Here is a 16,373-nt window from a genome sequence, read left to right on the forward strand (position 1 = left end):
TGGCGGAGGCCGGCCATCTGGGCCCTCTCGCATGCATCACCCTCCCCGCCCACCCACCCGCCCCCGCCCCGCGTGCAGCAACGCATCAAGGCGCAGCTGGCCTGGCCCACCATCAGCAACGCCTCCAGCGTGCTGACCTGCGTGATCGACACGGGGGTCATGGTGAGGCGCAACTGACTGCGCGTGCTGGGCTGGCTGCGCCTCCTTCGTGCCTACCTGCCTGCCTGCCCGCCCCGGCGTTCTGCGCTGCCCGCTCGGCTGCCGCCGCGAGCCGCCGCCTGAGCGCTGCCCACGCCCCCGCTTGCCTGCGGCGTGCAGTGGAGCCACCCCGACCTCAAGCGCAACCTGCACCGCATGCCGATAGCGTATGTCAAGAAGAACACAGACGACAATGGGCACGGCACGCACGTGGCGGGCATTCTGGGGGCGGTGAGCTGAGCTAGCGGAGGTTGAGCTGGCAGCTGAGCTGCCTGGCTGCCACCTTGGCTTTTGATGTGTGAACAGCACGCGGCCGCTCAGCGTGGCACGGCGCAGCGCGCTGGCGCCGCACCCGCCTGGCTGCGGCAGCCTGCCGTGTGTGTGGCGGGTCCCTGCCCACCCTCAAGTCACACGCCGCCGCCCACCCCCCCGCACCCCCCCAGGTGGGCAACAACGGCATCGGCATTGCAGGCACCGCCCTGACCTCCAACGTTCTGGCCTGCAAGGCGCTGGACTCCAAGGGGCAGGGCACGGTGTCGACAGTGGTGGAGTGCATCGACGTGTGCAGGTGGGCGGCGCCCGCTGGCCGGCCAGCCGCCCGGCACCGCCCCTCGCGGGCTCCCCCTGGCCTGCCCGCCTTCCCGGGCACGACGGCGCCGGCGTGGGGCTGTGCGGGCTGGCCTGGCCTCCGTGCCGCCCGCCTCGCACCTCGCCTGCCGCTCTCGCACCGGCACACACCGCATGTGCCCCCACGCACTCTCTCATGTGCTCCCCGCCATGCAGAGCCAACCGCGCCGACATCATCAACCTGTCTGTCAACACCTTCTCCAACTCCCAGGCGCTGAGGGCGGCAATTAGGGCAGCCACCATGGGCGGCGCGCTCTTCGTCAAGTGCGCGGCCAGCCGCGGGCCGCCGGCGGCGCGGGCGGCGCGGCCCGGCAGTGTACAGGCCGCTGCCGGCACAGCGGGGCGCGGCCCCGGCCCGGCTGTGCTCCCTCGAGCTCCTCCCCCGGGGCTCCCGGGCCCAAGCCGTACACACCCGCAGCTCACTCCCCTCCTCCCTGCTTCGCCCGCCGCCCTGCCGCAGCTCTGCGGGCAACAACAAGTGGGATGTGGACACCTCTCCAGTGTACCCATCCAAGTACAACATACCAGGCCTGGTGGCGGTGGCGGGCACAAACACGAGCGACATGCTGGAGCCCAGGAGGTGTGCGGGGCGGGGCAGGGCGGCGCGCGCGTGCCTGCGTGAGCAAGTGCGTGCGCCATGCTGCCTGCGCAGCATGGTCGCCTGCGGCGGCATGCCGGCCGTGTCCGCCCTCCACGTCCCTCCCCTGGCACCGCTGCTCGCTCCAAGGCCGCGCCGCGCCGTGGAGGTGCCGCCCAGCCCCAGCTCAGCCTAGCCTCACCGGGCGTGTGCCCGCTGCCTGCGCTGCCCCACCCTTGCCGCGCCGCAGCAACTGGGGCGTCAAGACGATTGAGCTGGCTGCCCCTGGCTATCAAATCTTCTCCACCATCCTCCCCGGCTACAAGAGCTACAACTACCGGTGCGGCGGCGCCAGGCTGTACTGCTACGAGGACGGCACCAGCCAGGCCGCGCCCTTTGTGGCCGGCGCGGCAGCCCTGGCCAAGGCCGCCTCGCGCAGGCGCCTCTCAAACGTGCAGGTGGGTGGTGCGGAATGGTGGCGGGCGTGCCGCAGCTGCTGACAGCAGCCAGTGAACCCGGAAGGCCTGCCGGGTGATCCTCGACCTCCACTCCTGCTCACCCATCCTACCGTTTCCCCCATTCAACCGACCCACACTCACCTTCCCGCCACACACTGCATGCAGCTGGCCCAGCTGCTGATGGAAACATCAGACCCGGTGCCGCGGCTCAAGCGTAAGGTCACGTCTGGCGGCATCATCAACGTCAACAAGCTGATCCGCAGGGTGCTCCGGGTGTGCCCAGCAGGCCCCGGAAGGTGCCAGGTGTGATCAGGAGCGCCGGGAACGTGGCGGGCAAGCAGGCCTGGCGTCGGTTGGGGAGAGATGTACGTGCAGCACTGCACTTGCTTTGGTATTCCATACTTTTCATTTCAAGAGGGGACGTTCCAAATACTTCTTGTCCAATTTTTGATCGGCGTGCTTCTCTTGTGAAGGCGCAGCTGACGCGACAGCAACGTATCCCCCGAGGCGAAGCATAGTGCGCATGAGGAGGTATCGTGACACAGCATGGCAAGCAGCTTGTAGAGCTGGCTTTGGAGTCAACTGAGAAAGCCTCCAGCTCATCCAGAAGGAGCAGGGGTGCCGCCGGGCGGCGGCGCCCAGCTGGCGGCGGCTGTCATCTTCCCACACATGCGTTACATCGGCAAACGCCCCCTCTGCGTGCCAATCCCTACCTCCATATCGCTGCGCTCCTTCGTCGCACATCAACCCCCCGTTGTTGCGTTGAGTGTGCGGGCCATGCTGGCCCAGCGCTCTTCCACCTCGTATACCGCGCAGAAGGTCCAGCAGGATCGAATGCGGGGCGCGGGAAGAGTAAGCGCGCCGCCCCTGCTCGCCGCCACCGCCACACCGCCCAACCACCCAGCCTGCCGCCGCCGTGCCGCAGACCTGCACGCCCCGACAGATCGCTGCCCGCCACCCCCCTCACTGCCTGCCCCCAGGAGGCGGCGGCGCCCTCTCCCGACCGCCTGCTGACAGATCGCACCTCTTACATCGCATACCTGGAGTCTCAGCTGGAGCGTGTGTCGGCAGCCTGCCTGACCGTCTCCAGCTTTGACGGCAGGCTGGAGGAGGCTGTGTCTGCGGTGCGCCTGCTGGAAGACAAGACCCTGAACCTGGCGCGCCTCATCAGCACCGCCCAGCAGTTTGCCGAGCAGCAGGGGGAGTCGGTGGGGGAGGTGTGCCGCCGCCTGCGGGCCGTGGAAGCGCGGCTGGCGGAGCTGGAGCAGCCGGGGCGGGCCGCGGAGTGGGAAGACAAGCTGCGCGCAGGTGAGAGCCAGGTCGACATCATGCTATGCCCCTGTTGCATGCACTGCTTGAAAGGTCGAGCCCCGGCTTCCAAACCGTTCTCGCCTGCTGCCTGTGTTTGGTCCGGCTGTGAGTGCATCTCCCCACATCCCTCCTCCCTCCTTGCCCGCAGTGTCTGCCCGGGTGGACAGCCAGGCGGCGCAGCTGGAGGCCACGGCGGAGCAGCGGCTGAAGGCTGCGGCGGCGGAGCTGCAGGCGGGGCTGGAGGAGGCGTGCCACGGCAGCCACCTGCACTTGGAGCGCAAGCTGGGCGAGGCAGCCGGTGAGGCGCGCACACGCTGGCCGGCAGCGACGAGGGGAGCGCCTCTCGCATGCCTGCCGCCTGCCGCGCTGAGCTGTGCTGGATGCTTGCGCGCCGCCTGGCGCCGGCGTGCAGGCCGGCTGACGGAGGTGGAGCGCCGGGTGCGGGCTGTCGATGAGTATGCGCACCAGGCCGACCACGGCGCGGCGGTGGCTGATCTGGCGGGACGGCTGGGCAGCGTGGAGGACTCGGTGGCGCATCTGGCCAAGGTGGGGAAGGGGGGTGGAGGTGGATCGGGTGCGGTATCCCATGTGTGTGTGAGCTTGCCTGCCAGGGTAAATCTGTGCACCTCACATATCACCCCAGCATGCCGCTGCCCCACCCGTGGGCTGCCCCCCGGCTCCCGCTGCAGTCCGATTGCGGCATGAAGAGCACGCTGGGCTCGCTGCAGGCGGCGGTGGGCCAGCTCAAGACCGCCATGGTTGCTGTGGAGCTGCGCCCGCTGGGGGCCGCTGCCGCCGACAGCGCCGACTGCCTGCAGGCAAGCCGCGCCTGCTGAGCGCAAGGCCCGCAGCACTGGGTGGTGCGCCCAGCAGGTTCCGCGCATGCTGCTGAGCGTGCTGTGCCCGCTGCCGCTTGCCCGCTGTGGCGACCTGGGGCTGCCAGCCGCTGAGGGACCCCAGCATTCAACGTCCCCGCTGCTGCCGCACTCGCTGCGCACAGTGGCTGGAGCGAGCTCGGGAGGCGCTGAGGCGGGAGGTTGCCGACATCCAGCAGCAGCACGGCCAGCTGGCGGCGGGCCTGCACTCGGTGGCGGCGGCAGCCGCTGCAGCGCCTCAGTCGCCACAAAAGGCGCTGGCAGCCCAGGTGCTGAGCGGCCTGCAGAGCAGCATGCAGCAGGAGGTGGGCAAAGAGGTGCAAGCGCTGCAGCTGGCTGGTCAGATGCTGGCCAGCGTGGCGTCCTCCTTTGCATCCAAGCCCTCGCCGCCAGCCGGCGTGCCTGGCCACCAGGCGCCGCATGGCGCCACGGAAGCGCCGGCGGCGGCCGACGCGAGCGACGTGCCGGGGCCAGCCGCCAGCAAGGCAGCCAGTGCCGCAGAGAGCGGCGCGAGCGCAGACGCGAGCAGCGGCGGCTGGACGATTGCGGCGGTGCCCGCGGCTTCCGCTGACGTGGCCGCGGCAAAGCCTGTGAGCCAGGCGCAGGTGGCCTACCCCCCAGCCCCATCGTCCCAGCAGGCGCTGTCGGCGGCAGCAGATGGCGCACTGGCTCAGCTACAGCAGCTGGCTGGCGGCGAGCAGCAGCTGGCGCAGGCGTCCCTGGCGGCAGCGGCAGCCGCGGGCGGCGCTGGCGGCGGCGGCGGCCTGCGCAGCAGCCTCGGCCAAATGCAGCAGATGCTGCACTCTGTTCAGCAGATGCTGCAGCAGGACGCACCAGCGCAGCAGCAGCAGCCACCGCAGCAGCAGCAGCAGCAGGCTAGCGAGCCAGGTCAGTGGCAATGTGCTTCTTTTGGGGCTGTCTGCTGCTGGTGCAGCTGTGGGGCCCCTGCACCACCCCTCCTCACCCACCTGTGCCCAACGCAAACCGCCTGATTGCCTGCAGGCTATCAAGCCGCCGCCGTCCGCTACCTCAGCCGAAGCTCAACGCTGCAGCGAGGCGGCCTGTTGACCAAAGGTGGCGCTGTCCAGGCCAAGCAGGCATGGGTGCCCGGCGGCAGCAGCACCCCGGCGGGGGTGCCAGCGCCAGCGCCAGCAGCGAGCCGTGCGCTGTCTTACCGGCCCACCAGCGCAGGGGCGGCTCTCTGCGGCAGCGGTAGCAGCGCAAAGGAAGCGCTGCGGGAGAGCGTTCTAGGGCACAAGGCGCTGGCGGAGCGGCGCAAGCGGCTGCAGGAACTGTATGCTGAGCTGCAGCAGCAGGCCTGAGGCATGCGGCCGGCCCGGCAGAAGCCACGCGTGCGAGCTGCGAGCGTGGTTGCCAGTTGATTGTAGATTGCGCGTTGCAATGCCCTCGGTTGGCGCAAGGAAGGAGGGGTCAGTTGAGTGGTAAACAGATAAAAAGCAGAGAAGCGGCGATGAACAGGATAGGAGCGCAGAAGCCGCAGAGGGGGGAGGCACAGGGGAAGTACTGAGGAAAATTCATGGGTTGGGGGTTCTGAAAATGGTGGTGGAGCAAACGAAGGGGAACAGCGTGGTTGCAAGGTGTGGTTTTCTAGTCTGTAGAAACGGCAGCCAACCGCCCGACGGTCATTGCCACGTCTCTATGCCCATCTTGTCTGGCTCCACGGCACGCCCCTCCAGCGGGAAGGGCGGCATCTTGCCCTCCTTGGCCAGCTCCTTCACCCGCTGCTCCAGCTCCCCACACACATCCTTGTCGGTGCAGGGGCAGCGGTGGGCAACCTGGGGCAGGAGGGGGCTCAAGTGGTGGCAGGGTCAGCAGGGGAGCTTGGCGGGCACTAGCTGCTGTGAGGGTGGCTAGGGAGAGGCGGTGCAGCCGGGCAATGGAAGTGGTGGGCGGCCGTGAAGGGCAGTGGGTGCAGCCCCGTCCAGTCCAGCTCTGTGCCACCCACCTGCACGTCGGGCTGCAGCTGCAGGCAGGGTCGCCGCGCAGCGCCCTTCTCCCCTCCCTTCACAAAGAACTTGTGCTGCGGTGGAGAGGAGCGGGAGCAGTGGGCCTCCATGCACCAGACCTCTCGATGCATCGACAGCGCTCACCCCTGCCTGCCGAGTCGACCGGCTGCATGCGACCAACAGATGGTGCACCCGCCCGGCGCACACCTCCCAGCCCTGGCTTCTCACCCGGACATCGTAAGTGGGTGGAACCAGGGCCGCGGCGCTGCCGATCTTTGCAAACCAGGGCTGCCGCTTGAAGGCCCACAGGTTGGTGTTGTGCCCAAAGGTGGACCGGAAGCTGTGGGGATCCAGGCCCTCGGGCAGCGCGCCGCAGCCTGCGGCAGGCCGACATGGTCGGGCAGGGCAGGCAGCAAGGTGGGCGATCGACGAAGCCCGCATCCGGCGTGCTTGGGCGCAGGCTGCCACCAACTCACTAAAGATGGGTGGCTTGGAGCCCTGCAGCTCCTGTGGCATGGGGCAACCCAGGGTGTGCTCCTGCAGCCGCCACGCATCCTCTATATCTGCCACCAGCCCGGCCTGAGTCACCTGCACGGCCGGGGCGCGGCGGCACACAAAACAACTGGCATGTGGGTCCTGCACCAGGTGCCGCTCTGCCAAAGGCATGCATTACGCCGGTACCCCTGGCAACGCGCGTTGCGCCAGCACCGGCGGCTCCCGCCCTCCCTCCCACCTCCTCCATGGCCGGCAACTCCTTCTTGCCCTCCCACTCGGGCCACTTGTCGCGGAACTCATACTCCAGGTGCAGGATGGTGTAGTTGGCACGTACCAGGCTGCGCGGATGGCGAGGGAAAGGGGTGGCGGTGGCAAGAGCAGCAAATCAGTGGGCAGGCTGCCAGGGTCGCAGCGCAGAGGTGTGCAGGCCGCCCCCATCGGGCGCCCCGGGCCTCACCCCATGAGCATGGTCGGGTTTTCTTCCATCCACTGCCAGTCCGCGTTCCTCTCTGCACCGGTTCCAAGTGCAGTGGAGAGGGGGGGTGGGACTCAGCGGCGGCACCTGGCGAGGCGGCATGCAGGTGTGCTGCGAGACAGCACGCCGTGCCAGGCTGCTGCAGGAGCAGCACTTGCCTGCCACTCCTGGTGAGTACTCCATGAAAATGTGCTTCACCTCGTGCTGCGGAGCACAGAGTAGCAGCAGGGCTTGGCATAATGAAAGGAAGGCAGGAGGAGCAGGTCTAGCAGGTCGGGCCACCAGCAACCCCACAGCCTGCAACCCTGCCCCCCCCCACCTGGAGCAGCAGGCCTCTCGTGCCGCGCAGGATGCTGGGCTCGAAGCCTTCCACATCCACCTGCAGCGCAGCCGGAAGAACACGCTGCCGGTGTTCCAGGCGGCAGCGCGCGCCCAAAAGCAATGCAGCACCTCCTCCCTTCCAAAGTGACCGCTGGTCCTGCCATCCAGCAGCCAGCCGGCCTGATGAGAAGCCCTTGCCTCACCTTCATGATGAGCACATCCTCCTTCACCACCTCATCCACCCGCTCTGTCGCCTTGGTGACGTTGACATACGCGCCTTCGTTATCGATGGCCCTGCAGGGGGTAGCACCAGCAACGGGACGTGGTGACTGAAAGGTGAGACCCAGAGCTGGTGGGCCGCCGCCAGCCAGCCCCGCAGCGCCCGCAGATGCCGTGGCTGTAAGCATCCCCCGGGCAGCGGCGGCGGCACCGCTCACTGGTCCAGGTTCTTGCCGTCGATGCCGGCGGTGCCCCAGATGCCGCGCTGCGGGGCCAGGATGGTGCGCGGTGTGCCGCTGCTGTTGCTGACAATGCCGTCCCGCAGCTGCGGGGCAGCGAGCGCAACGAAAGGACGGGTGCATGGCAGAGCGCAAAATGTACCGCTGCAGATGGCGTGCCGGTACCAACCTGCCCGGCCAACGGCACCAGCCTGCTTCATGCGTGTGCAGCTGGAAAGCGGGTGTCGGGGCGCACCTCCACCGCTCGCGTCATGTTGTTGCGCAGCAGCGCATACTTGAAGTAGGCGGCAAAGTGGGGAACTGGCTCCCAGGCCACCACCCGGCAGCCCATGGAAGCCGCCAGCAGCGAGTAGTAGCCAAACTGGGGAGGCGGGCAAGGTGGGAGCAGCAGGCGGAGGGGCGGGAGCAGCCTTGGGTGGTCGAGCAATGGCCAGCGCCAGGCCCCCCCCAGCACGCACGTCAGCAGCACAAGCAAGCTGGGCGGCAGTGCAGCAGGCACCCTCGGTCGGCCAGCCTTGGACAGCAGGCAGGAGCGCAGGGCAGCAGGCTCACGTTGGCCCCCACGTCCACCACCAGCCGCCGCTGGTCCTCCTGGTCGATGCACTCGCCCTTCAGGAGGTTGTGCCTGTAGGGGAGGGTGGGATACTGGTCATGGCGGAGTGGGCACCAGGACAGGGCAGGCAGCTGGCAGCAGCACAGCCTGGGATGAGCAGAGGCGCAGCTGCTGCTGCCTGGTTGGCGCCCTCACCAGATCCAGGTGAAGCCGTGCTCGAAGAGGGCGTGGTTGTGGATGTAGGCCGACACATCCACGTCCTTCTGGGGGTCGGTGTAGGCGATGAAGAAGGGGCGGGGCGTGACGGTCTGCCGCACAAAGACGCTGAACTGCAGCGCAGACAGGCAGGCAGGCGGCGGGCATGCAGCCATCAACGGCTGGTGGCGGCGGCGTGGGGTGCATGTGGCGGCACCGCCGCCAGCATAACAGTGACAGCATGTGCGAGATAAGCGGATCTCACGTTGCTGCTCGCCGCTCGGATCTCTTTGATGGGCCGCCACTTGAGCGCCGCGTCCGTGGCGGTGTGCAGCTGCGCATGGAGGGGCGCGGCCGTGGTGAGGCAGGGGCACAGCGCAGCGGCCCAGCACCGCGCATGGGCTGCATGGGAGGCTGCCCCCGCATGCGCCGCCCGGCGTCTGTGCTCACCCACGGCCCGCAGTCGCCGCAGTCTGTGCCCAGATCGCAGAGCACCTCCAGCGCGGCGTTGGCGGGGTCCTGCTCCACCCGCTGCCTGCTCCAGGCATTCTGCACCGTGGCCCGCCCCTCGTTGCACACGCCGTTGCGCGTGAAGCCCGCACACGAGTCCTCGCACTTGTGCCTGGACGGCGCGTACCCCTCCCCCTGCCACACCAGGCTCGCGTTGCCCGCCGGCACCGCGCGGCGGCCCCTCTGCGGCGGCAAGGAGCAGTGCACAGGGTGTGCACACGGTGGTGCAGGCTGGGGCGATAAACAGGTGCTGGCGAGGCATGCGGCACGACCCAGGCAGGCGGCACAGCAAGGCGGCAGACACACCAACCATCAAGTGCACCTTGCTGGTTTTCTTCCACGGCAGGCTGGAAGTCATGCCGATGAGGTAGCCACCGGCCAGGCACCCCACGGCCACCAGCAGCATCAGGTGCAGGGGCCCCAGCCGCGCCTTGGCCACGTGCTGCGCAGTGTAGAGCTTCGCCATCCCGGCGGCGGCGGCGGTAGCTGTGGGTGCCCCCTCAGCTGCGCTGCCTTGCCTGCGGCAATCTCAGCGCCTCGCCAAGCACCGTGAGGCCTCCTTGGCTGCGGCAGGGAGGACGGGCGTTCCTCCGCTGCCAACTGCGACCCTCAGTACGCGCCCTGCCGCATTTCACGGCAATCCACAAGCTTCAATTCGTCTCTGCACAGCTTACGAAAGCATCCAAAGCCAAGGCGGAGCAAGAGTTGTGAACAGTGAAGGGCGCAAGGCGCACAGCGACACTGCAACGCCTGCTGGGTGCCTTCGATCGACAGGCAATGCCTGATGGAACGAGAGGGAGCCATAGACATTGTGATTAATGGCAGTCCTTGCCGCGCCGCCTGGCTGGCGCCGCCAACGGCATGGGTCCCCATTGATGGGTGCGGCAATCCGGTGCGTAGCCTAAGAGATGAGGCCCTAGAGACTTTGATTGACCCTGCTGCTGCTGAGAGCGATACTCATATCTTGCAGAACGGTTTGCACATTCGTCAGTCGCAGTCGGGCGCCGCCGCCGACTCGCGCAGGCAGGTGAGGTAGCGCGAGGGGCTGAGCTCGCACGCCTGCACCGCCGCCGCGCCCACAGTGAGCCGCAGCTGGCAGGCAGCCTGCTGCAGCGCACGCAGCTCCATGCCCCGCGCCACAAAGCCGCCCACAAACACCACCCCTGCGGGCATGGGGCAGCACGTGCGGCGCAGCAGGGTTGCTCGACCGCTCAGGCAGCCACAGAGTCCTGCGGCGCATCGCTCGGGCTGGCACAGGCCCCCCAAGGCTGGGCCCTCAGCCACCCGCCCACCTGCCCAGCCCAGCGCCGTGCCCATGCCTCCCAGCAGCGCCAGGTGGTGCGCCTGCGCCTCTGCCGCCGCCCGCTCCGCCCACCAGGGCTGCGCCGCCAGCGTGCCCAGGCAGCCAAGCCCGGCGGCCCACAGGCCGGCAGCCAGGCGCAGGGAGCGGCGGCGCCCCCGAGCCATGCCCAGCGCCGTCTGCTCGATTGAGGCCGCCGCGTGCTGGAAGGGCTGCGGCCGCCGTCGCATCAGCTCCGCCAGCGTCAGCAGCGCGGCGCTGCGTGGCGCCAGCGGCCGCGCCTGGGGCGAGCCGCCGCCGCCGCCTTCGCCGCCGCCGCCGCTGACCAGAGTGAACTCTGCGTCTTCGTCGCTGCTGGCGCCCGAGCCACTGCTGGCGCCGCCTCCCAGGCTCAGCGTGGCTGCCACGCCCACGTGGTCTGAGTAGCTGAAGCCAAGGCCAGTGTCAGCCAGCGCCAGCTCAGCGCTCACCGCGGCACACGTGGACAGGACGTAATCGATGCGGCTGGGCGTGTGGCCTGCCCCCGCCGCTGCAGTAGGGGAGGCCTAGGCCAGCCGAGGAGTGGGCACACATGTGGAGATACATACATACATGTATGCTGCAACAGATCCCGACGGGTAGGTAGGCAATCAGGGCCCAATCCTGCACCCCATCCCAACATCACCACACCCACACATCCAGGCCCAGCCCCGCCCCCACACCCACTCGTGAAGCTGTTCTCCAGCGCGTTGGCAGTGGCCCCCAGCCGCAGCGGCTGCGCCTCCGCCCACGCATCCCGCAGGTGTGGCAGCAGTGCCTGCAGCGAAGCGGGCGGCCAGGGCAGCAGCGGGGCGGGATGGGCGCAGCCCGGCAGGCGGCTGAGGCGCCGCGCGTGGCGCAGGTAGGGCTGGGGGCAGCCGTGGGGAGCAGCTGGGGCAGCAGTACAGCCAACTGTGCCGCCCGAAGGAAGGGAATCAGCCGGAGGGAGCAGCTGGGGCAGCAGGCGCAGCAGGTGCCCACCTTGAGCAGCGCAAGCTCTAGAGTGTCGGGCGCGGCGTTCAAGTCCCCAGCCAGCACAGTGGCCGCGCTGCCCCTGCCGTGGCTGCGCACAAACGCCGCCAGCTCAAGCACCTGCGGACAGCGGGGCGCAGCGCGGCACGATGACCAAGCGTGCGCAGCAGGCCGCACATCACTCCACAGGGTGGAAGGCTCCGCTGCCGCCATGTAGCTGGCACTCAAACGATGAGCAGCCGTGGTGCGCAGCCCCAGACACACCAGCGGCGGTTGGCACAGACCTGCAGCAGGCGCACTCCCGCCAGGCTGTCCCGAGGCAGGCGGCAGTGCGGCGGCAGCCCCCTGGCCCCCGTCTGCCACCGCTGCCCATAGTTGGCGCTCAGGTGTGTGTTGAACACGCTGATGGTGCCGGCCGGGGTGTCCAGGGCAGCCCAGCCCACGCCTGCAGCAAGGAGACGCAGGCGCAGGGAGCTGTTGGAAAAAGCTGCACTGCCCCGCTTTCTAATAAAGGTCAAGGCAAAGGCTCAGGATAGTCATCCATTGCTGCCGCCGACGCCCCAAGCTCCCCACCTTTCCCTGCAAAATAATCGCCATTCAGCACAGCAAACGGGTCGCCGCGGGCGGTGTAAGGTTGGAACGCGACCTGCGGTTTGTTAGGCCGGGCGCAGGGGGGCCAGCCTCGACATGTTGTGCTGCACGGGGGGGTGCGAGCGGCTGCAGCATGCCGACTGCTGGTGCCACTGGCTGCGGGTGGCTGCCTGGCTCCGCAGCTCCGCAAGCTCCTCTGCCTGGCGGCGCCTGGGTGCTTACCTGGGCGATGCGGAAGCGGCTGAGCAGCAGCAGGCCGCTGCCGATGGCGCCACACAGGAAGTGGAAGCTGTGGGGCAGCCCGCCCTCGGCGGCTGCCTGGCGCAGCAGCTCCACATCGGCCGCCACCCACACCTCCTGGAGCAGCATCACGTCGGCGGTGCAGGCGGCGCTGCAAGCAGCATCACATCGGGGGGTGCGGGCGGGGCAGCCTCGTGGGGGACAGCGGCAGCATGCGGCGCATGGTGTTGGGCTGGGACTGTCTGCAGCGCTGCGCTGCTGCCTTCCATTTGTTGATTCCAGGAGGTACAAACATAGCGGGCGTACAGGCAGGAGTCAATGAGGTGCACAGATGCTTGCCTGCGCAGGAACTGCGCCAGCGCCGCCACCCGCTCCTGCCGCCGCTTGGCCACCACCCACAGGCCCCATGCGTTGAGCGTGATCACGCGCAACTCCATTAGTGCAGTGCTCTTCATCTGGCCACTGCTCGCCACTGCTGGCAGCGCCAACTCGCTGCTAACACGCTCTCGCCGGCTGGGACGGCCGCTGGTGTGGAAACAACTAGAGAACAATGGTCTGTGATTGCCACACACGGCTGGACGTTGCGGCGCTCCCGGGCTCTTTCAAGCTCCCCGCCGTACCGCGCACCGTAGCATGCGCCGCCTGTGCAAGGCTGGCGGAGATTACACGGGAGCGCCGCATGCAGCCTCAGCACGCAGTTTGTGTTACAGGTCGCACATAACAGCACCGAGGGATCGCTGGCGGCTGGCAGGCTGCCAGCGGCGCTGCACCAGCAGAGCCTGCCGCGGCCAGCCGGGCGGCCGTCACCACGTCTCTATCCCCATCTCCTCAGGCTTCACGACATCATCAGCCATGGGGAAGGGCGGCAGCATGCCCGCCTTGGCAAACTCCCGCACCTTCTTCTCCTGCTCCCCGCACACGCTCTCTTCCAGGCAGGGGCAGCGGTGCATGACCTGCAGCACGGGACAGCACAGCCGGGGCATGTGGGAACGCGGCCGGCATCAGTGGCGGTTGTGGAGGCAGGCAGCCACTCTGCGGAGCATGCCAGGCGTGGGGGCAGCGCCGGCTCCGGCATGGCAGGGTGCAGCAGACTGGCTGCTGGTTACCTGTGAGTGTGCCTCCACATCTTTGCACAGCCGCGAGGCTGCGCCAAACACGCCGCCAGGTATGAAGAACTCGTGCTGCAGGCAGAGCCAGCCACATGGGCGACGTGTTGCTGCCGGATGGAACACGACAGCGCAGCAGCGCAGCGCAGCGCAGCGCAGACTTCAAATGTGAAGGCATGGGAGAGCTGCAAGCCAGCTGGCCCGCACCTGGATGTCAAAGTCTATAGGGGCCAGCGAGGCGGTGCCATTCAGCTTGGAAAACCATGGCTCTGCGCAGCGAGCAGGTGGCAAAGGGCGCGAGGTATCAGCGCGAGAGGCCGGCACAAAGGCTCGTCGGCGCACAGCCACGCAGCGCAGCGGAAGCCTCACTCTGCTTGAAGGCCCACACGTTTGTGTTGTGCCCGAATGTCGAGCGGAAGCTCTGCGGGTCTATGGCCTCTGGGATGGCCTGCGACCTGCAGGCTGCAGGCAGCGGGGGCCATGCGGGAGCGGCATGAAGGGGCGGGTCGTGGCATGGGGCGCGTGGCAGCACGCTGCGCTCCTGGCACCAGCTGGCGCAGGCCGGGAGCATCGGCCATGGGGTGGTGAAAGATGGGATGGGCAGGTGGTGGGCCACCACGGCGGCAACGAGCGCCCAGCAGGGCCGCACAGAGCCCGCCCTGCCTGCCCGATCCTGGGCGGCGGCGCTCACTGAACATATAGACCCCCTCCATCGCCTCCAGCACTTCCTCTGCCGTCCTGTTGGCGCAGCCCAGATCGTGGTTCTGTAGCCGGAATGCGTCCCAGATGCTGCAGCGCGGACAGGGAGGGATGGTTGAGCACAGCATGGTGAGCGGTTGGAGGGGTAGCAGGTGGTGGGCGCTGGCTGCCACTCACTCGTGCTTCAAAACCTCGCTCATCACCTGCACCGAGGGAAAGCAGCAGCTGGGGTCAGGTGGGGCCAGGCGAGGCACGGTGAGGGGCAGATGCAGAGCAGGGGAACGGGCAGGCCAGCACGGGGTTGCAGCGGCTGAATGGCAGCATGGAGGGCGAGGCAGCGGGGGCGGCTGCTTGCCTCCTCCACCTCCGGCAGCTCCTTTGTTCCCTCCCAGTCGGGGAAGTGCTGGGCCATGAAGGCCAGGTGCTGGATCCGGTAGCCGGCCTGAAGCAGCCTGTACACGCAGAGCAGGCGGCGCACGTGAGGGAGCGCTTGCACCAGGACGGGCACCGAGCTGCGGCGTAACACACAGGCAGGCAGGAACGGGGCGGCTGTGCGGCATGCAGGGTGCCCGCCTCAGCTGTGCCCGCTCACCCCATGAGCATGATTGGGTTGCTGACAAACCAAGGCCAGTCCCTGTGCCGCTCTGCAGCAGGGCAGAGGGGGGCGGTCAGCGGGCCACAGACCAGCGCCGGGTGACGCAGCACCCAGGCAGCTCAGGCTGGTCACCAGGGCAGCAAGCGACAGGCATGGGCGGCAGGGTGCGGGCGAGGCCGTGAGGCGGCCCGCAGCGGGCCAGCAGCCACTAGGGCGCACGGCGGGGCAGTTGTGCGGGTGTAGCAGCCGGGCAGGCTTGCCTGCCACTCCTGGTGAGTACTCCATAAAGATGTTGGCCACCTCGTGCTGCACAGCATCGGGGCGGCATAGTTTTCAGAACGGGCTGGGCAGGCCACAGCAAAACAGTGGCCATCCCCCATGCCACGCAGCCAGTGCGGGCACTGGGGCGAGCCAGCCACCGGCCGTGCGCCGTCCCCGCCGCACCTGCAGCAGCAGGTCTCTTGTGCCGCGCAGCACGCTGGGCTCAAAGCCTTCCACATCCACCTGCAGCGCAGCCGGGCGGGTGGGCAGCGTGCGGGACAGCAGGGCAAGCTGGCTGGCATGCCTCCCGCCTCCAAGCAAGCACGAGTGGTACCGGCCAGCCAGCCATCTGCAGGCCGCTCAGCCTCACCTTCATGATGAGCACATCCTCCTTCACCACCTCATCCACCCGCTCCACTTTGCGAGTGAACTTGTCGTAGTCGCCGTCGTTGGCAATGGCCCTGCAGGGGGCAGCACCAGCAGCGGGTGGCAGCAACCAGCGCGAGTCGGAGCTGGCAAGCGGGATGGAGGGATGGCACGCGGGCGGGCAGGCGGGCAGGCACCCATAGCGCTCAGCGGGGGCAGGCGGGCAGGCACCCGTGGCGCTCAGCGGACAGGACAGCAGCGAGGCGCACCCGTCGATGTTCTTGCCGTCGATGCCGGCGGTGCCCCAGATGCCCCTGTTGGGCACCTGGATCGTCAGCTCCCCTCCGCTGCTGTTGCTGACGATGGCATCCCGCAGCTGCGGGGCAGGACAGCGGGGCGGGACGGGGCATCAGCGGCGGCACGGGGCATCAGCGGCGGCACGGCTGTCGCGTGCACGTCCTGCCGCCCCTCGAGCACACGCCACACCGTCCCCACACCGTCCCCACACATCACACCCAGCCATGCATGTGCACCACAGCACCCTCCCCACCTCCACCGAGTGTGTGAAGTTGTTGATGAGCAGCCCATACTTGAAGTAGGCGGCAAAGTAGGGCACCGGCTCCCAGGCCACGACGCGGCAGCCCATGGCGGCCGCCAGCAGCGAGTAGTAGCCAAAGTTGGCGCCCACATCCAGCACCAGGCCCGGCCTGCCGCCGCCCCGCGGCGCGCACCCCTCCCGCAGCAGGTTGTTCCACACCCACGTGAAGCCGGGCTCCAGCAGGGCGACGTTGGCCAGCTGGGACGACACGTCCACGTCCTGGGCGGGGGCGTGGTGGCAGGGGCGGGGCGCGGCGTCGATGCCATGGCGGCACACCCTTTGCCTGACCAGGCGCAGGCGCCGTCGGCAGCGGGCGCAGCGGCAGCAGCACGCACAGCGGCAGCGGGAGGCGCAGCCACACCGGCACGGGAAGCTTCGGCAGCAGGCATAGCGTCGGCAGCGGTAGGCCCCACTGTTCCGCCCAAAGGCAGGAGCAGCCAGGTAGGGTATGGTGCGATCAACAGCGGCGGCTGGCGCAGCGGCGGCTGGCACCTGGGCTGGGTCTGTAAAAGCCATGTAGAAGCCAGAGGGGTGCTGCGTGTGGCGAGTCATCACCGTGTACTGGGGTGGGGAGGTGGGGGCAGAGGGGGCGTGTGGGGGGGTGAGA

General features: G+C 68.6%; 4 protein-coding genes across 4 annotated transcripts in view; 1 reads left to right on the top strand and 3 right to left on the bottom strand.

Annotated features, from left to right (window-relative positions):
• CHLNCDRAFT_49515 (hypothetical protein) overlaps positions 1 to 4,007 on the top strand; it is a gene marked incomplete at both ends in the record, with an annotated part of 4,982 nt that extends 975 nt beyond the window's left edge. Inside the window, 11 exons of the mRNA XM_005851750.1 lie at positions 79 to 162; positions 319 to 429; positions 642 to 766; positions 982 to 1,089; positions 1,286 to 1,405; positions 1,653 to 1,860; positions 2,026 to 2,163; positions 2,841 to 3,168; positions 3,320 to 3,469; positions 3,584 to 3,717; positions 3,861 to 4,007. Of these exons, the coding sequence (XP_005851812.1) occupies positions 79 to 162; positions 319 to 429; positions 642 to 766; positions 982 to 1,089; positions 1,286 to 1,405; positions 1,653 to 1,860; positions 2,026 to 2,163; positions 2,841 to 3,168; positions 3,320 to 3,469; positions 3,584 to 3,717; positions 3,861 to 4,007 (1,653 nt within the window). The remainder of the gene's footprint in view (positions 1 to 78; positions 163 to 318; positions 430 to 641; positions 767 to 981; positions 1,090 to 1,285; positions 1,406 to 1,652; positions 1,861 to 2,025; positions 2,164 to 2,840; positions 3,169 to 3,319; positions 3,470 to 3,583; positions 3,718 to 3,860) is intronic.
• Positions 4,008 to 5,689: 1,682 nt separating this feature from the next.
• Positions 5,690 to 9,486, bottom strand: CHLNCDRAFT_133271 (hypothetical protein; the record flags this gene model as incomplete). Its single annotated transcript, XM_005852083.1, has 15 exons — positions 5,690 to 5,842; positions 6,013 to 6,087; positions 6,242 to 6,390; positions 6,490 to 6,601; positions 6,747 to 6,846; positions 7,138 to 7,187; positions 7,303 to 7,362; positions 7,508 to 7,598; positions 7,742 to 7,848; positions 7,998 to 8,123; positions 8,315 to 8,387; positions 8,511 to 8,644; positions 8,776 to 8,844; positions 8,961 to 9,203; positions 9,343 to 9,486. 15 exons carry the CDS (start codon positions 9,484 to 9,486, stop codon positions 5,690 to 5,692), a joined length of 1,686 nt encoding a protein of 561 aa, XP_005852145.1.
• A 521-nt stretch (positions 9,487 to 10,007) lies between these two features.
• Positions 10,008 to 12,578, bottom strand: CHLNCDRAFT_133272 (hypothetical protein; the record flags this gene model as incomplete). Its single annotated transcript, XM_005852084.1, has 8 exons — positions 10,008 to 10,183; positions 10,313 to 10,849; positions 11,026 to 11,116; positions 11,320 to 11,430; positions 11,595 to 11,755; positions 11,884 to 11,956; positions 12,124 to 12,292; positions 12,448 to 12,578. 8 exons carry the CDS (start codon positions 12,576 to 12,578, stop codon positions 10,008 to 10,010), a joined length of 1,449 nt encoding a protein of 482 aa, XP_005852146.1.
• A 366-nt stretch (positions 12,579 to 12,944) lies between these two features.
• CHLNCDRAFT_133273 (hypothetical protein) overlaps positions 12,945 to 16,373 on the bottom strand; it is a gene marked incomplete at both ends in the record, with an annotated part of 4,547 nt that continues 1,118 nt past the window's right edge. The window contains 14 exons of the mRNA XM_005852085.1: positions 12,945 to 13,094; positions 13,248 to 13,322; positions 13,455 to 13,516; positions 13,617 to 13,709; positions 13,939 to 14,036; positions 14,124 to 14,149; positions 14,311 to 14,398; positions 14,539 to 14,590; positions 14,751 to 14,847; positions 14,986 to 15,045; positions 15,173 to 15,263; positions 15,438 to 15,544; positions 15,719 to 15,985; positions 16,259 to 16,327. Coding sequence (XP_005852147.1) covers positions 12,945 to 13,094; positions 13,248 to 13,322; positions 13,455 to 13,516; positions 13,617 to 13,709; positions 13,939 to 14,036; positions 14,124 to 14,149; positions 14,311 to 14,398; positions 14,539 to 14,590; positions 14,751 to 14,847; positions 14,986 to 15,045; positions 15,173 to 15,263; positions 15,438 to 15,544; positions 15,719 to 15,985; positions 16,259 to 16,327 — 1,335 coding nt within the window. The remainder of the gene's footprint in view (positions 13,095 to 13,247; positions 13,323 to 13,454; positions 13,517 to 13,616; positions 13,710 to 13,938; positions 14,037 to 14,123; positions 14,150 to 14,310; positions 14,399 to 14,538; positions 14,591 to 14,750; positions 14,848 to 14,985; positions 15,046 to 15,172; positions 15,264 to 15,437; positions 15,545 to 15,718; positions 15,986 to 16,258; positions 16,328 to 16,373) is intronic.

Source organism: Chlorella variabilis (genome assembly GCF_000147415.1).
Source record: "Chlorella variabilis unplaced genomic scaffold CHLNCscaffold_1, whole genome shotgun sequence".
NCBI classification, from domain to species: Eukaryota; Viridiplantae; Chlorophyta; class Trebouxiophyceae; order Chlorellales; family Chlorellaceae; genus Chlorella; species Chlorella variabilis.